Here is an 18978-nt window from a genome sequence, read left to right on the forward strand (position 1 = left end):
CATGCACAACAGACTGACGATGGTGGATCCGATCCTCGTGCCCAACCTTTATAGCTGCACTGATATGTGAGTAGCGTGTGTCTGGCACACAGTCTGTACGGAAATCAAAAGGCACAAAAGAACCAGTCTGTTGCACATGATATGCAGGAATGAGCTTATCATTTTTGCACAAATAAAAGGCACAAGAAACACATCAGCTGCCCGTCCTCCGCCCATGGAGTGACTTTGGGTGTCTTTATGATGCCATCAAAACAGAAGAGGTTTGAGGGCTAAACCGTCCACGCTGCAATCAAACACTGTTTTATTGCGAGTAAAATAAATAAAATAAAAAATAAAATAAAGTGTGACTTAAAATGTATTGATGCAAATCAAAAACTTGAGGCAGAGAGAGAGAGAGAGAGGGAGACTTTTGAAGTCCCTGGAGAAGACAGGGACACTACCGCTCTCGTTTGCTAACTGGATGGTTATGCCATGCTGTCACTCTGATCGAGGCTGGCCAATAGAGACATGCCTTGGATCTCTCAGCGTAGGCCCCGCCCACGAGAGTCAGTTTCAACAGCAAGCAAAACTTTTGTGTTCGCAAACCCCCCCAAAATATTATTTGAAAACAAAAATCTGTGATTTGCAAACAAAACCTTTGGTGCAAATAAAACTTTTGGATTTGCAAATGGAAGTATATATATTTTTTATTCGCATTAATACATTTTTTATCACAAATGTATTTTACTTGCAATTTTTTTTTTTGCAGTGTGGGACGTTTTGCTCTGAAACCTATTCTGTTTGATTACATAATAAAGACACAAAAGTAACTCCATACCCCCCCGCTCTGCAGCAGAGTGTTGCCATACATCCAGCAATACCAGTCCATCCCAGTCCGGTCCGGTTTGAGTCCAGTTCGGGCCACAGTCTCTCAGCTGCCCATGGGGTTGAAGGATATAGTCTTTCAGCTGCCCGTGGACTTGAAGGATCTAGTCTCTCAACTGCCCGTGGACTTGAAGGATCTAGTCTCTCAGCTGTCCATGGACTTAAAGGATCTAGTCTCTCAGCTGTCCATGGACTTAAAGGATCTAGTCTCTCAGCTGTCCATGGACTTAAAGGATCTAGTCTCTCAGCTGTCCATGGACTTAAAGGATCTAGTCTCTCAGCTGTCCATGGACTTGAAGGATCTAGTCTCTCAGCTGTCCATGGACTTGAAGGATCTAGTCTCTCAGCTGCCCATGGGCTTGAAGGACCCATCGGGCAGCTGTCTGAAGATGCCCCGTAACGTGTCCAGCTCTCGCGTCAGGTGCTCGACGCGCCGCCTCAGCCGATCGTTGTCGGTGGCGAGCTCCACCACCTTCTGCTGCGTCTCCACGTTCCGCAGCTTGGCCTTGTCGCGGCTCTTGCGCACCGCCACGTTGTTGCGCTCGCGCCGCAGACGGTACTCCGGGCTGTTCTTGTCCACGTTCTTCTTGGACTTGCGGTCCAGCAGCTTCATGGACCCGCCCGCCGAGAGGCCGTGCGAGTGAGGGTGCTGCTGGTGCTGGTGCTGGTGCTGGTGCGGGCTGGGCACCGGGGTGGGCGGGGGGGTGGGGTGGCCCGGCTGGAGGTGCATGGTGGTCTGTGCGCAGTGCGCAATCTATAGGTAGAGAGAGAGAGAGAGAGAGATTGATTTTAATTGTCAGATTTTAAAATACACTAAGGTTTGTATAGGCCCTTAGAGGCCACAACCATACACATGTATAAAATTGCAGAGGGATTCAAAACAGTCATTTCAAATAGACTTATTTTCATTGTCCTTGTTTGTAAAGCAGGAGAAAAACTAGTGTTCTATCTCTTGTTAAGGTGCTGGAAGCAATGAGTACGTAATAAAAAGGAAAATAATCCGCACACTTAAATCTGTGCAAAAGGCTGGCTTTTATAAATAAAAAAATGTGCAAAAAAAAAAAGACGCAAAAAATATCAACACAATCACATAAAGCAACTTACATAAAAAAAAAAAAGTAAATAAATGTGACAATGAATGATTGAGTGTCAGTCGCTCAGCAGCCAATCTCACTGCTCTTTTAAAATGGTTAGCACCGGTGACAATGTATTCACTATGGGGACGGCAATAGATTCCGTTCGGAGCACAAAAATATGTTTTTCCCTCATCATCACTTTTAATTGGGGAGCGGACCACATCTGTTTCCCCGACTCCAGTCGCATATCCATAACTATCATTGACGACTTTATTATGTTCTTTATGTTCCTGCAACTTGTCATTCTTCCCCTTCAGTCTCTTTGCTTCGGGGCTTTGAACTTTGCCCCAACTACAAACTGAGCAGATTATTGGAGAACTGCATAGTTGCAAGTAATGAATTACAATTAGCCCACTTTTGTTGCTGACTTTGAGTAGCTTTTTTGGTGCACTTTAACTTTTTTTTTTTTTTTTTTTTTTGGTAACTGAATAGGCCTTTTTCACAGCAGCCACTTTATGTTTGAAAGGCAGGGGTAAACACAGGTGCAACCAAAACATGAATGAGGGGCCCCAGCACTGGAACCCCTTGGAAACCCTCATTAATGTTTTGGTTGCACCCGTGTTTACCCTGCCTTTGAGGCACAGAATGGCTGCTGTGAAAAAGGTCCATCAAAGCTGTTAAAGTGCGTCTTTGCAATTAATTGCATTGAATTCATAGCCTAGCTTTTTCTTAGCACTTCAACTTTTTTTTACACTCATTTTTGGAGATCTTAAAGGTAATCTACCTGGTACTGGAGGTGTGGCAGGTGCTGCTGCTGCTGCTGCTGCTGGTGGTGCTGGTGCTGGGAGTACTGGGCGTGCTGGTGCGGGTAGGTGGGCGGCAGCGCGGGGCTCATGTCCTCATCCTCGCGCTGCTCCGTCTTGATGGCGACCGGGCGCATGCGCGGCGGGTGCTGCTCGTACAGCGGCTCCAGCTTGGACTCCGTCATGTAGCCGGACATGTACATCTGTTGCTGCTGCTGCTGCTGCTGCTGCTGTGCGTGCGCACTGGGCTCGTACTCCCCGCTCATCATCTTCAGCTTCTCGGGCTGCTGCTGCTGGCGCACCGAGCCGCCGCCGTGGTGGAACAGGTCGGCCAGGAAGTCGTCGTTGAAGGCGGACGGGTCGATGTAGGCGCTGATGTCGATGGACGTCTCGCTGTCTCCGATGTCTCCGCCGAGCTCCGCCGGCTCTCTGTTGTAGCCGTGCTGCTGGGGGGCCAGGGGCCGGGCTGAGGGCAGCTCGTACAGGTTGGACAGCTCCATGGAGGACCTAAACCCGGGCAGGCATGGCGAGCAGCTCCGGGAAGAATCCAGCTTCACACACACACTCACTCACTCACTGACGCACACACAGACTGTCCTCCCTCAGGTCCGCAGATCACACAGGTCCTCAGATCACACACAGTGTCCACCAGGTTAGGACAAACTGAGAGGGCTCGTGCAGTGCTGCTGTCAAACTAGCGCAGGCGCACAGCGGTCTGCGTTGGTGTATGTGTGTGTCCTCAACTCGAGCTCTGTGCGCTGAGCTGTCAAACTGCCGCTTTTATACAGGAGGAGGAGGAGGAGGAGGAGAGGGGCGGGCTCTCTCTCTCTCTTTCTCTCTCACGACTCACTCACGCACGCACACGCACACACGCGCACACACACACACACACACACACACACACACACACACACACACACACACACACACACACACACACACACACACACACACACACTCGCACACACACAGCTTTACAGCCGTGCCTTTCTTTTGAGAAGCCTCACGTCAATTGGACATAGCCTAATAATCCAAAACTTGAAATTCAGCTGGTTTATTACACCTGGCGTATTTTATCCATGTCCACCCGCACACGCAGTGCGCGCTGCAAGCTGCGAGCCAATAAATCTTAAATTGGAGATTTAAACTGCTTGGTGAGTCGTATGATGCCGGATTACAGAGTAGACGCGTTTGTTGGCCGCTAAGCGAGGGGACATTATGGCAGATTTTTGACTGTAGTTTGATACGTCTCTCCATACAAGGGGACAGCCAGGGATGAAGTGCGCGTTATTTAATTTATACTTTAGCCTGTCAAGCAACAAGTTTGCACCGAGCAACATGGCAAAAAAAAAATATAGGGCTTATATCGATCATTTTATAGCCTATAATTACAGTCGAGTGCACAGAGATCCGTTCAGTCAGGAGGATGTCCAAGACATTCTGAGGGAAGCAATGCGCATTATTCTAAATAAGCCCACTTTCTCCTGTTAGCCTAATCATACACATTAAATTAAAGTCCTGTGGAAGATGAGTGGGTTTCCTGAACCTGCATGGATCTGATGAGCTGCGGGCGGACTGAAGCGCTCCTGACTGCAGCCTGCCTCTCTGCTCAGTGTGCAACGGCGTTCAGCGTATTCAATGAAACCACCAGTAGGCTATAGGCTACTGAAAACAAACAGATGTATTTCTTTATTAACTAGGGTATAGGCCTATCAGATAATAATAATGCCCATGATAATAATTATTTATTTATTTATTTATTTATTTATTTATTTATTTATTTATTTATTTATTTATTCATTTATTTATTTATTTATTTATTTATTTATTTATTTATTTATTTATTTATTTATTTATTTATTTATTTATTTATTTATTTATTTTGTTCATTCTTCCACGTGTAGCTCCTGTGATTGCAGAATGGTCATGACAATTGTAACACCCGATAGTCATATTTTAAGTGATGTTAAAGGAGCTGAGTTTGTCCGAGGCACAGACGAGTCCCTTCAGGCTTCAGAGGAACTACAACTCTGCTGCGGACTGGGAGCTCCCTCTGTTGATACAGCAAGAGACCGAGAGAGAGAGAGAGACCGAGAGAGAGAGAGAGAGATAGAGAGAGAGAGAGAGAGAGAGAGAGAGGGAGGGAGGGGGGAGGAAGAGAGAGAGGGAGAGGGAGGGACTGGGAGAGAGAGAGATCATATCAGGATCATAATGTACATATTGACACAATGTACCATAGGCTATAACTATATAGAATCCACAGTGTGCACAATCATGATGATAAAGCATAATAATTGAATTGAATGAATTGAATTGAATTGAATTGAATTGAATTGAGAGGGGTGGAGAGAGAGTCATATAGCCTACAGAGAAAGGGGAGAGAGGCTACTGCTATAGCCTACAATTAACTTGCAAAACTCCTCATAACACTGAGGGATAACTTCAGCAATCTTATCAGAGCACATCTTGACCAGTTCAGATTCCTAACATAAAATAACATTTGGATGATATTAATAATATTGACCTATAGAATATGAATTAGGATAGCATATAGCCTACTAAAAATGATGTGATCATGCTGCATGATGCGTCATGATTTCAGTTGTCATTTTGGCACTGAAAATATCTCACCTTCAATAGGTTGATAGCCTAAAACTAATTTGCCCAAAATCACACTTACGCCCTTTGGTTCCAAGCCCTTGTTATAGGCTACATTGCCATTAGGCTATTATTATTTTTAATCTTAACTCTTCTCTTCCTATTATCTTCTCATTACAGGCTATAGGCTACAAAACATATTTTCCCCCGGTGGCCTATCCTGTTCTGCCATTAATAAAGTGATATCTATCTTATCTTACCACTATACAATAGACTAAAACTAATATTACTGCTAGGCCTATAGTTTCACACAGTCAAACGTTGTGCAGTGTTGTATAGTCGACTCGAGTCGAGTCAGACTTGAGTCCGATATGCTCGACACATTTTCAGGATCGTGACTATCAACTTGGACTTGGCGTCTCCGACCCCCTCCCGGCTCCCCCGGTGGCGGACAGCTATCATCCTTCCCCAAAAGTCACGACTCTGCCTGATAGCAAACGTTAGGCTACGTTATTGTCAAGAGCGGGTCAAATTAAGAGGTTAGAAATAAACTTCATCCCAGCTGTGACTTTGAAAAAGTATGACTGTGTGTGTTTTAAGGACAGTTAGTAGCCAATAGATCATTATTTATACCGCTTCAGTTTCCATGGGGGTTTCTCCTCCTGTAGAGCAGAGAGCTGCTGGCCGCTGGAGATATGGCTATAGGCTTGAATTGATGCTTCTTGGTGTGAATGGGCCAACAACTGCAAATCGCGCGCATCGCAAATCCGCTTAATTGCCCACTATGGCACCGCGCACGTCCTGTCTGAACCATCTGAGCGCGGACTGCCGTTCATATGCGTGGGTGATATGACGCAGAGGCAGAGCGCTGTTCAACAACATGATATGCGCGCAGCTAAAGTGTCTGTTGCTGCAGCAGTGCATGAATGGTTCCACACCAGGTGTAAAATATCTGAACACAATAATGTGAGCTAGATTACCTCCAGATGTGTTCATAAAGTTCTGATCACGATGCATTTACACCTTGCATTCGCATGCATTTTTTTTTTACCTTATCCAGATAACGTCCAGATAACTTATCTGGATGCAGGTCACATTTAAAAACCAGGTGTAAATGGGGTGATAGCAGTGGTGTTTTAGTGGTCCCTGGAGAAGTCGGCTAGTTACGCCCCCCCCCCCCCCCCCCCCACACACACACACACACACACACACCTTCTCTCTCTCTCTCTCTCTCTCTCTCTCTCTCTCTCTCTCTCTCTCTCTCTCATATACAGTGTTGGGGGTAACTCATTACATATACATATAACATGTAATATATTACTTTTAGCACTAACTCAGTAATATAACTTATTACTTATAGGATTTCAGTAATATTATACCAGTTACTTTGTCAAGTAACTCAAGTTACAAATTGAATTACTTTTTTTTTTTTAATCAAAGCACTTATTTAAAAAAGACAATCATTTCCTAATCAAACTGTGTGTTTTTATGCAAATAACCACTAAAGATATGTTTAACTATGTTATTTGCACCTGTGCAAACAGAATGTTTAATTATGTTTAAATTATGTCTATGCTATTTGCACCTATGTGCAGTGAATATGTCACTGTCTTTGACTGCCTTATTGCTTGTTGTGTCTCTTGTTTTCCTGCACCTATATGCCCTGTTATTTTGCACTATGTTGTAGCGGAGTCTACAGCACAAGAATTTCACACTTGATACATGTACTACGGAGTGACAATAAAAATCTTGAATCTTGAATCTTGAATCTAGATGACAATAACAAAGGAAAAGAATAACATTTAGAATTTTGGATTGTTTACACTGACTTCAAGGCAGTTGAAATTATTTTTCGGGATGGTCCCGGGGCGGCCATGTCATTCTGCTGCTGCTGTTGTCGTTTTGGTCAAAGTAATCCAAAAAAGTATTGTAATAAGTAATGAGTTACTCTACACATACAGTAATATTGTAAAGTAACTTATTACTTTCAAATTAAAGTAACTATGTAGTTTATTACATTTTGAACGTAACTTGCCCAACACTGCATATATATAATATATATAATATGTCTAATATATAACATAGTCAAAAAGGGTAATAATAATGATGCAAATTCTAAATGATATACAGGCCAGCATGAGTTAAGCGGTGTGATATAGACCAGTGACTCAGAACCCCTCATCTCCACAGAGCCACAGACGCCCAGGAGAGTCTCGCTAACCAAAATCTCCAAATATTTGTATTGTGAGATATGATTTAGTCCAGAATTCCATAACTGTCTGTATAGCGATAATGTTCAAAAATAATCATTGTTCTACATTCTCTAATTGTGTGAACTTGTTCTAAATTAAATCATGGTGAAGTTTACTGTAACTGGAACCTGCTCAAGGACCCCTAGTGGTCCCCCGACCCCATGTTGAGAACCATTGATGTCGACCCTGTTCTTTTTGAAACGCCCATGATGTTCTTATGTGATTTTTGATTGGCTTCTATTTTCAATTGATTTTATACAGTTCAATTCTGTTTTGATAAGTGTCGGCACAACAAAAAGGCATGTGAAGCAATAGTAGAAGCAATGAAAGAGTACCTGGTCATATCACCTATGTTGCTGATTCCAATTTGTTGATCGGACTATAAAATTTAAAAAGAAGTGGATTGCATGATGATTTGGCTGAATTCATAATTTATACATTTCCAGATACATGTAAAAAGAAATACAAGTACTATACAGCAATTATATAAAACATATTTATTACACAGCTAGAACAGATCACTCATAGGCCTCATGTGTGTATGATTAGTGACCTACCGTATTACCAAGCAATTTACTAATGAGAATGAGACGTTTCTGTGAGGATCATTTTGTCCGGGCCACAGCTATGCCATTTGACGTGCGATCGGGCTGAAACTTTGAGGAATTGTAAAGTGCACCCATGCAGGGTGACCTGACAGAGCCTTATTTTTTAATTAGGTAATTGTCCTAATTGGGGGTGGTACAACTCCCACAGGTCCAGACTAGTTCAAATAAGACAGGAAAGAAGCCCACTCATATTATAGACATTGGACGACTGGTCAGGTTTAGAGGCCATTCTTTCTGGGGAAATCTAAAAGTCTCATTTGGTCGTATCATCCTTAACCACTAAGAAGACGACTTGATGTACTGTACGAGGGATCAGGATGTCAAACAGCTTCAACAGCATCTGGGGACAACTGCTGTTCGTTTTAAACAGCAGTTCAATATGAAACCATGCCCTCTTTGAACTCTAACTGCTCCTTCAGCTCGACATGACACTCAATTAAAACTTTAAACAAGTGACCACTTTTAGGACTCTATCACCTTAATCCAGCTTTAATTTATATTTTGTACAGTTTGAGAAATCGCAGTTTAGGTTTTATGCTCTTATATGCTCTTTTCAGCCTTTATAATAGGACCCTATAGACGCTTTTAATTTGACAACATAAACATTCAAAATTGCCCCTAGCTTACTTCCTGTTGCAATGTTTGCTAATGCAATAGCTGACAGGAAATAAGATAGGGTTCAAACTGTTCCCATAGCAACCCAATTACGTGAAAACCGTCTATAAGAGCCAGCCTTGAGTGTGTCTCATTCTAGCAGGCTGTACTTCTTACTAAATCCACACAAGACAGTTCACACAACTTTAACACACATCAAACCCTTGAGCTATGTGTGTTCTCACTCACAAAGTCATAAGTGATGTGATGTATAGTTTTTTGAGATACTGTATTAACTTTTGTTTAAAATGTTCATAACTGCTGCAGTGGCACAGGGAACTGCCACTGAACTTCTTGTTGTGATGTCATGCTGATTTGTCCTATAAGATTGATGTCACAGTAAAAAGTTCTAATCACAAATAAAATGGTCTGTAAAGTGAATTTAGATGGTCTTAGGCTACTTTACTTTATTGACATGTTTATCTATTATTATTAGTAGTAGTAGTATTATTTGTTATTATTATTATTAGCCTATCATCATCATCATCATCATCATTATTATTATGTTATTATTGTGATTATGATGATTGTTGTTGTTGCTGTGGTTGTTGTTGTTATTATTATTATTATTTGTAGAAGTAGTAGTGGTTCGTTGTTGGTGAATCTCGTCATTCAGAGATGAAGTCATCACTGTGTGAACTCATATTTCCATATTACATAAACACTGCCAGAGAGAAAACCTCTCTGCTATTGGCCGGATGAGCTGTCCATCACGAGGGGCATTGCATCACTTTGGCACATACCCGCCTCGGATTGGCTAATCGTACGCCACTGGGTCTCCCAGTCGCCTCTGATTGGCTGATGCGAGATATTGCCCTACATGGTAAAAGATATTTCGCAATCGTCTCCCTCTCCATGTTCCAAACAAAAACAGTCGAGCTCAGACACACACAGGATCTAACTCCAACTTTTCACACAAACTTTTCATACTTTGACGCACTGCGGCTCCCACTCGCTCTCCGTGAAGGTAAGCTGTGGACACTCCGCCATTTTAAAAGCGTTCTAGGTCCGAAAAAGAGCGAGAGTTAGCTTGTTAGCACTAGCGGCTAGCTGACTACACCGCCTGTAGCCAGCTAGCCACTAGTGCTAATAAGCCACGTTTTATGTTGTAACACGGGAGGTAGGAGTGCGGAGTGTAAAGAATAGAGTTGACATGTTTGGTTGATGATAGCAGTTTGGTGAATCAACCCTGCCCCAGCTGTGTGTGTTGAGCCTGGGGGGAGCGCATCTGGCTGCTTCTTGAGCCAATCAAAAGTTATTATTGGGAACAAAGCGCTCGGAAATGCTAACTTGACAGGCTGAACGCGGCTCGTGTCGGCTGATTGTTGTGTTTTTGGCAAAGCTCTCCACTCCACCTAAAGTCAGGTTTACTTCACGTTTAGCCCTGCATGACTCCGGAGTTCCCCTGTCTCACAAAGAAAGACGGAGAGAGAGGGTGATGATGCAACAGCAGGCAACACTGGAGCTGTTGTTGTTTCACCCGGAGCGCTTTGCCCTGCGCACAGCTGACTGGCTACATAGTAACATAGCGTGGGCCAATCAGAGGAGCGGTGCTAATTGGCACTACAGAATGATAATCCGCCTAATGATCATGTGATGTCAGGTGCCCGCTGCTTTCTTGGATAACAGGGTGGAAGTGTGATCGGTGTGATTATGCAGCAGCAGCATGACATCCCATCCGTGCTGCCTGTGAGATTTAAAGATATATGTAACATGTCCACATTAAAATATCTGAAAACGACTAGACGTGTGATAGTGTTTGAGTTGTGTATTTGTTTGCATTATCCCAAATGTTTCCAACTAGCGCTGGGTTATACAAATCGATACATTTAATTGAAGGAACTGATATCGATTCATAAATCCCAATATCAATCTTTTAATATAATGCCTTTTCCCGTGGATGCTTGAAGCAGTGTTAGACTCGCATGGTTTGGTTCTTAGCGCAACGAGATCTCGTAAACATCTGTAAACACTATACTAGATTAGAGGGTTCCTTGTACAAATTACAGCATTAGGTCTTTGAGAATATCTTTCGTATCCAAGCAAAATTGCCATTGTAACTGAAATATTGATTGTTGAGAATTGTATCGAATCGGAAATCAAATCGAAATCTGTTATTTTATTCGAGGTAATGGTGTGTTTCATTTGGTCGCCTGTCAATGCCGTCATATCCCCTTTACCCCTAACTTCAACAAAACACAGGAAACACCAGATGATATATCAGAGCGAGGAAATGATTTGGCCAACTAGCTGCTCAGCTCACTCTGTTTTTGTAGTTATTTCTATTTATTTTATTGCTCATTCCCTTTTGCTGTGCATTCTGTCGCAGAAGCTGTGCCCGTAAGTCAAGAACTCCCATGATCAAATGCTACTTCACGTCATCAAACTATGTCTTTTGTTATTGTTTTGATTGATAGACCCCCAGCGGAATAAATTACACACTGTCCGTTTAATTTGACATTTATTGAAAGCATTCCTGTCAATCTCAGCGGTCTTGTTATTGATGGAGCAGATGAAGTAATTTCAGAGAACCTGAAAGTGAAACTAAATATTTCCCTTTCTCCTCCAGGGTCCAAATTCCGGGGTGGAGCTTTGTGACGCCGAAGGCTCTCTCTCCTCGTTTCCTCGCAGCGCTGGCCCCCGCCCCGACGCCCCGGTCCTTGCGGTCGGTCGCACAGCAGCACCCTGTACGCAGTGGATCCAAATGAGCACGCCGCCACAGCCCAAGCTAACCGCGGATAACGAGCACAACACAGGCGTGAGCGTCATCCAGAGCCAGGCCCACACCGCAGCCTCCTCCTCGAGTCCACAACAGGACATCAAGGTTATTATAGTTTTGCATCTTTCATTCCTTTTCATCTAGTTTTTGACCGTTTGTTTTTTCCGATTTCAGTTGAGTCTTAATTAACTTCCAAGGGCGCCTTGTTACTTTCATTTTTTTTTTTTGAAAATGCGTAGTTTTAGCTCAGTTTTTAGTTGTTGTTTTTTTGTCAGGGGCGACATTCAAAAGAAAAGAATAAAAATCACTTGGGACACATGAACAACCATCCACAAAAGACTAAAAGATGTTATCTTTATATCTCATATCTTATATGTCATCACCTTCCACTGCAAAGCACTTGCTCTTTATCTGAGAGACAGTCATATTCAAAGTAATCCCAAATGAAGGGCACTTTCTCCTGACTTTTGTGGACGAATTCTAAAACTTGCGCAGCTAAAAAATATATATTTTGAAGATAGATTTAATATACACCCAAAATACTAGGCTTAAGTATGAAATAAAAGGACAAAGACTAAAACTATAGACGGTTTTCACCAGAGCGCAACCCCACAGCACTTCCTTTTTCTCAGCATTCGGCAAACTGCAGAAATATTCACTCGACATCGTTACTTTTGTTTTCGCTGCTCAGCTGTATAGACGGTTTTCACGGAATGGTCAGTCCTGCACTTGAATGTTTTTTTTTCTTTTATGTCCATAGCAAACACTGCAACAGGAAGTGAGCGGGGGTTCAATTTAGAATGTTTTTGTTGTCAAGTTAAAACCGTCTATAGACTGTTTTTTGTTCTTGTTTTTTTTTTTTTACACGCAATACCATTTCAGTTTGTTTACTTTTCTTTTTTGGGGGGGGGGTAAAGCCGTGTTTTTATTCTCATTTCGGTCAACGGAAATGTTTTTTTCACACCTACTTTTGGTTATTTTGTGAAATTTTCGCTAACGACAACGATCCTCCCCGCAGGTCCCCCAGCTCGTCCCCGTGAACCCTGCGTCCGGCGGCGGGAAGGCGGTCTCGCCCAGCAACATGAAGAAGCCCACGGCGGAAAAAGACAGCGACGAGTACCGGCAGCGCCGCGAACGCAACAACCTGGCCGTGAAGAAGAGCCGCATGCGCAGCAAGCAGAAGGCGCAGGACACGCAGTCGCGCGTCAACGAGCTCAAGGAGGAGAACGAGCGCCTGGAGGCCAAGATCAAGCTCCTGAGCAAAGAGCTGAGCGTGCTCAAAGACCTCTTCCTGGAGCACGCGCACAACCTGGCCGACAACGTGCAGCCGCCGCCGGGGGGCGCCGGGAGCTCCAGCCCCTCCAACAACAACAACAGTAACGGCCAGTGAAGGAGGCAGGGGGCGGAGTCCGGAGAGACGTTTGATCAATGGCGTTTGTCTTCGGTCCAGTCGGCCGAGCGCTCGCCTCCCGGGCGTCGCTTCTCCTCTTGGAAATACGCCTTCACGTCTTCTTCCTCTGTGTTCATATGTGACTTCAGACTTTGGACTACATCTGGTCAAGACACCCTCCCCAACACATGCACACGCACACACACACACACACTCGGGCTGGACGATAATTGAATATGATAATTTATTCATATGATGATATTTTAATAATGTGACACATTTCTGCTGTCTGAAATGAATCGATGATGACCAGCAAATTTTACTTACAACCCCCGATAAAATTATTTATGGTCAGAATATTATTTTAATATATTTGTTTCGTTTGACATCCCACTTAGCATTACCATTCGGTTCAGTGTGACGAACATTAATTTGGTTAACGTGATTTCCGCACACATTAACCCTATGATGATACGTATTGATATCGAGAAATATCCGTACGATTTATCACGATATTGATTTCAACCATATCGCCCAGCCCTACCTCACACACCCCTCGTCCCCGCCACAGCAAAAACCAGCAATGGACTTTGTTATAACGTGAGATGCCAACGTGTTTGAATAGCCACATGACAGGCGGAGCGTGAACCGGACTCCTCCCACTTCATAAACAGTGAATTGGGAAACCGGATCGGATTAGACCGGATCGGAGCGGCGACTCCGCCTGCAGCTGGAGTCTATGGGAATCGGAGCACACTTCCTGCTTTTTTCCCCCCTCGTTTAAAAACATGTCGACCTGCCGTCGGGACATCTGAGCGGACAGAGTCGCACGTTGATGACATCACAGACTCTTCCCGGCTCTCGACCGTGCCGCCCGCCTCAGCCGTGGCACGGAGACCTAAACTCTCAAACTGACCGGTGTTCCCCTTTTAAGATGTGTATTTTTGTTGCTGTTGTTATACAAAGAGTTTTTGGAAATATCGTGACCACACGATTTTAAAAAGAAAAGTGAGTGCATTCACTCCATGTCGACGCTTGCCAACGTCAGGTTAGGTGGTTTTCTACAGGCGGGGTGACGTGTGTCTTCATTACTTTCTGTTCACTTTGATGTTTGTGTCTAAATGGAGTCGGTTGTGTCACGCTGAAGCTCTTCAGATGGTATAAGAGGATAAAAAGACAGAGACAGACGGGGTTCCTACGCAGCTCTGGAAAAGTATTACACGTTAATTTGATAATTTCCAGGTCTTGAATACTTTGGGAATTTTGAAAAAAGAAGTCTGGAAATGTATGGAAAATGTTCACACGCTTTTATGTTGTAGAGCCACTTTGAGTCCACTGTTTTTATCCACGTGTAGAATAATGTTTCTCAAACTTCTTCACGTCAAGGACCTGAAGCTGAAATGACACAAATTAGACCACGGACCACGGGTTTTGTCCCAGTGTGTCCCATCTGATACGATTTTTGCATTTAGATGTTGTATTTACATGTTTTATTACGCAAAGTGTATGAAAATCATGACCACAAAAATAGTCATACTGTCATTGTGTTACTTATGGATGGTGTTAGTGAAAATAAATTAAATTAAATGGCTGGGGACCCCCTGGGACCTCCTCAAGGACCCCTGGGGGTCCCCCCAGACCACATGTTGAAAACCACTGTGATCGAGGGATGCTCTTATTACCCAGCTTGAATTATATCAAATACCCACCAAAATCACATCCAGTCAACAAGTCATAGAGCAGTTAGCAGGGGCAAGATGTCTTAATCTGCCAGACAAAATCTTCCAAACTATTCCAGGCCTGGAAAAAACATGTTTTCATCGAAAATGTGTAGGAACCCTCCCCACCCCGCCCCGCCCTGCCCCTCCCTCCCAGCTCAGACACGTGTGTGTGTGTTTGTGTGTGGGATGGGCACAGACGCAGACACCGCAGCTTGATCCACCGCTCGACTGGAGGATTTGAGCCGAGGGCTCTGCTGGTGGCGTCACGAGCCGCAGGCCTGATCCCGGATCAGCCTGCGAAGCGGGCCGAAGCCGGAGCCGCTTCGTTAGCCGCAGGCTAATTAGCCCCCCCCGGCAGATCGGGACAGGCCCGGCCCGGGACGTCCAGTCAGCCCCGGGGGGGGGGAGGGGGGGCGTGGTGTGGTGCACTGCGGTGTGTGTGTCGTGTCTTCAGTAGACTTTGTAATTACTACAGCTTTACTGGGTGTGGGTTGTTGCCATAGGATTGTCTGTAAGAAGCTTCAGTCATCGAGTAGGAACGTTGTGTGTCTGTGTGTCTCTCTGTGTGTGTGTAGATGAGTGTGTGTCTGTGTGTGTGTAGATGAGTGTGTGTTTTCCTCGGCTGCGAGCCGCACCAAGCACGGCCTTTCCTTCCTTTTGGTACCGAAGGCCCGGCCAGGTCGAGACCTTTAAACGGCATCTTTTAACTCGTTTCTTTTCTAATCCTTGGTTTTTCTACACTTGGACTCAAACTGCAGCATGCTTACAGGTCTACTTGCATGGGGGAGCACTCACTCATGGGGGAGCACTCACTGTTTGGAAAATGTCCTAATTGCACTCAGAAAAAGAGAAATGGTCAAATCGGGCATATTGGCAGCGTTCTGTGCAGCACGTTCTGCAGGCCGTTACTGAAAGTATAACAATACACTAAATTAGAAACGACTCGATCCTCTTCTATTTTCTGCAAAAACGGCTTTTGCAATATTTCCAACGGATATTTGACATATTTTTTGCTTTAGTATGAATGTTGCTGGGCAGCATTTCTCTTAGTCGTGACTTGCTTTTTTTTTTATATAAGACTATCTTGGGGTAACGTGCATTGTAAATTAAAAAAAATTGAGTATAAAAGTTCAGCCATGTGTTTTGATTTTTCATTCCCAACGTGTTTTGACGTTCCTGTTGGAGGAAGAGTGGAACAGTATGTATTCACAGTCTTTAGAGGGAGTGATCTCAGAGGATCAGCGCAAGATGAGACTTGAGATAGCGGTTAGATTTATTGTTATTGTTCCATAACGTGCCAACAGTGGTTTGGATGGTAGGTGTGTGTGTGTGTAGGTGAGGGGATATCTCACTATCTTCATTAAGATTGAGGTGCAGATTAAGCAGTCACACTGCATCACATTAACCCTTTACTGTCCAGGCAGGAGCAGACGTCTCCGGGGTTATTAATTAGGGACACAGCAGGACCCCCCTCCCATAGATTTTGTCTTTCTGACCCAAATCCGAGAATAATGTTATAGTCCGATTTGATTGTGTCCAGATCTCCATGAATGTATTGCAGGTGGAGATATAACAGAAACTATGATCAGAACAGTCATTCTTTGACACTAACTTAACTTCTTGTAAATGACACACTGCTGAAGTTTAAAATTATATTAATTTCACTTCATCAACAGCACCCCCTCAGGCCCCCTGGTGGTCTCTGAACCCCACGTTGAGAACCACTGTGTTACGTTAGTCAGTGATTCTCAACCTTTTTAACACCAAGGACGCCTAAACGGACACAAATTAGACCACGGACCCCCATTTGATCAGATTTTGTCCCATGCAGGGCCCCCCACCTGATAAGATGTTTTGCCTTTAGATGTTTTTTTACATAAAGTGTAATGAAACCCATGACTAAAATAGTCATACATTTTGTCATTGACTGTGTTGTGTTTATGGATGGAATTCTAGTGAAAATAAGTTATCGCCCTTTTTGCCGGGGACCCCCTGGAACCCTCTCAAGGACCCCACTTTGAGAACCACAGAGTTAGGTTACTCAAAGCCTTCAATAGGTCTACATTTTTTCATTATTTTTTTAATCATTTCTTTACACATTTCTTTTTTATTATTATTATTTTTGGGGCATTTTTTTGCCTTTTTATTGAGATAGGACAGTGGGCAAACAGGAAAGGTGGGGAGAGAGGGGATGACATGCGGCGAAGGGCCGCAGGTCAGATTCGAACCCGGGTCAGCCGAGCCCTCATGGTATGCGTGCTACCAGGTGAGCCACCAAGGTGCACAGGCCTACATTTAAATAGTTTTTTTCTGGTGCACTCAGCTGGTGTATGCAGAGTACTGTCATTTGTGGGCAGTTTTTGTTTATTTCACTTGTGAAATCAGACCAGTCTATTTGACTGTACACAGAATGAGAAAGTCGTCACTGAACTAAACATCCCATCAGTCCGGCGAGTCTGCCAGCCTCTTCAGTCAGTGGCCTTCACAGCATCACTGGGTGAGCACAGAGCCACATCTATTGTGTGAGTGAATGAACACAGCTGATTTAAGCCTGGTCAAACAGCTGGGCAAGGCAGGGGGCGGGGCCAAACAGCGGAGGAAGGCGTTTCCTGTAGTCTGACACTAATTGGAGTTTTGAAAAATGTAACCACTCAAACAAAATCAGCTTTGATCATGGGATGGATGGATAATATCACTGTCTTCGTTAAACCAGTGGTTCTCAAATGGGGGTCCGGGGACCCCCAGGGGTCCGTGGCACTTTGCCAGGGGGTCCGCGAAAAGTTTTCAGGAAAATAAAAATACCAACTTTTTTGTGTGCAAAAGCTTCATAGTTCAACAAAAATATTGTATCCTTTAAATCTAAAATGGTTCATGGATTACATTCGAATCTAACAAACCTATCAATTTAAAAGTCAAGCACGTTACCGTGGAAACAATTAAGCTTAGCCCAAAATCACAAATCAGAATGGGGGGGTCCCCGGTATATTTTCTATCTTGTAAGGAAGGGGTCCTTGGCTGAAAAACATTTGAGAACCTCTGCATTAAACATCTTTGTGATGATATAAAGGAACATTTGCCGTTTGCTGTTCTGTTGAAAAGTCTCGTTGAGCGTATCGCTCTCTCTCTCTCTCTCTCTCTGCTTGGCTCCCTGAGGCCAGAGAAGCCTGCACTCCATGTGACTCACTGAGCAGCAGCGTGTCTGTGAATACTGAGTGAAAACATCTGAGATATCTTCTCTCTGGGGACGGGGTGTGTGTGTGTGGGGTGGGGGAGGTGTTCCCCATCTGACCTGGGGCAAAGTCACAGCTAGTTTTATCTTCTCTGATGGAATAAACTGCAGTTGGGCCTGCTGAGGCTCCCTGGCTGCAAGATTCTGTTGACTAGATCAGTGGTTCTCAAATGTTCTCGCGTCAGGGACCCCTAAACTGACACAAATTAGACCACGGAACCCCATTTGATAAGAATGTGCCCCATGATCCCCCATCTGATAAGATTTTTTGCTTCTAGATGTTTTATTACAGAAAGTGTATGAAACCCACGACCAAAACAGTGATGCATTCAAGTGAAAATAAATGATTCACCTTTTAGCTGGGGACCCCCTGGATCCCCCTCAAGGATCCCTGGGGGTCCCCGGACCCCACTTTGAGAACCACTGAACTAGCTAGCTAGCTGATGATAATAATAATAATAATAATAATAATAATAATAATAATAATAATAATAATAATAATAATAATAATAATATATCAGACTAATAATAAAAAATATACGGAAATATACAGAGGGCTTTTTCAACTAAATAAAGCAAAAAACAAACTCAAGATAAAACAACAGCACTAATAATAAAATAAAATACTAATTATAAGAAGGTGGAAACAATAAAATAGTAAAATAAAAATGACAATGAAAAAAAGTCCCCTAAAAACAAGTGTATGAATATACGTTTTAAGAGCCAGATGATGGTGATTCTTCTGACCAGACGCAGCCAGCCAGGACAAATCTCTAATCTATCAGGTAGAGGTAACCATCCAGTGATAAGGGGGTGGGGGGGAGGGGGTGAAGAGTAGGAGAGTGTGCTCGCCTGCTCCTCTCTGATAAGAAGTGTGATGTCAGCAGGAAAGGGGAGAACAGATGTCAGAGTAGAAGAAGAGATATGTAAATAGTGTGTATTGAGATCAGAGAAGAGAAGAGAGACATGTCAGAGAAGGACAATTGAAATAAACTAGATGTGTTACAGGAGATACAGTACTAATAAAGTGGAGCGTCTCCATGGCGACGGCGCAGTGTCCGCTC

The 18978-nt window shown here is 43.8% G+C and overlaps 2 protein-coding genes across 2 annotated transcripts in view; one reads left to right on the plus strand and one right to left on the minus strand.

The window, feature by feature from the left end:
* The window catches only part of cebpa (CCAAT enhancer binding protein alpha), a 4594-nt gene extending 1116 nt beyond the window's left edge, over positions 1–3478 (minus strand). Inside the window, exons 1-2 of the mRNA XM_083653005.1 lie at positions 2725–3478; positions 1–1618 (exon numbers count right to left, since the gene is read on the minus strand). The exon at positions 1–1618 is cut by the window's left edge and continues 1116 nt beyond it. Of these exons, the coding sequence (XP_083509131.1) occupies positions 1208–1618; positions 2725–3243 (930 nt within the window). The 5' untranslated portion in view covers positions 3244–3478 and the 3' untranslated portion in view covers positions 1–1207. The remainder of the gene's footprint in view (positions 1619–2724) is intronic.
* A 6208-nt stretch (positions 3479–9686) lies between these two features.
* On the plus strand, positions 9687–15792 carry cebpg (CCAAT enhancer binding protein gamma). The gene is made up of 3 exons (XM_083653013.1): positions 9687–9822; positions 11425–11679; positions 12593–15792. The coding sequence occupies exons 2-3, from the start codon at positions 11560–11562 to the stop codon at positions 12962–12964; spliced, it is 492 nt and encodes a 163-aa protein (XP_083509139.1). The 5' UTR covers positions 9687–9822; positions 11425–11559; the 3' UTR covers positions 12965–15792.
* Positions 15793–18978: the final 3186 nt, after the last annotated feature.

The sequence above is a fragment of the Poromitra crassiceps genome (assembly GCF_964638095.1).
Source record: "Poromitra crassiceps genome assembly, chromosome: 16".
Taxonomy (NCBI): Eukaryota; Metazoa; Chordata; class Actinopteri; order Beryciformes; family Melamphaidae; genus Poromitra; species Poromitra crassiceps.

Coding starts and splice junctions, on each gene's coding strand:
- cebpg (XM_083653013.1), top strand. CDS start 11,560: ATGAGCACGCCGCCACAGCCCAAGCTAACCGCGGATAACGAGCACAAC. Junction 11,680..12,592: donor GTCCACAACAGGACATCAAG/GTTATTATAGTT, acceptor TCCTCCCCGCAG/GTCCCCCAGCTCGTCCCCGT.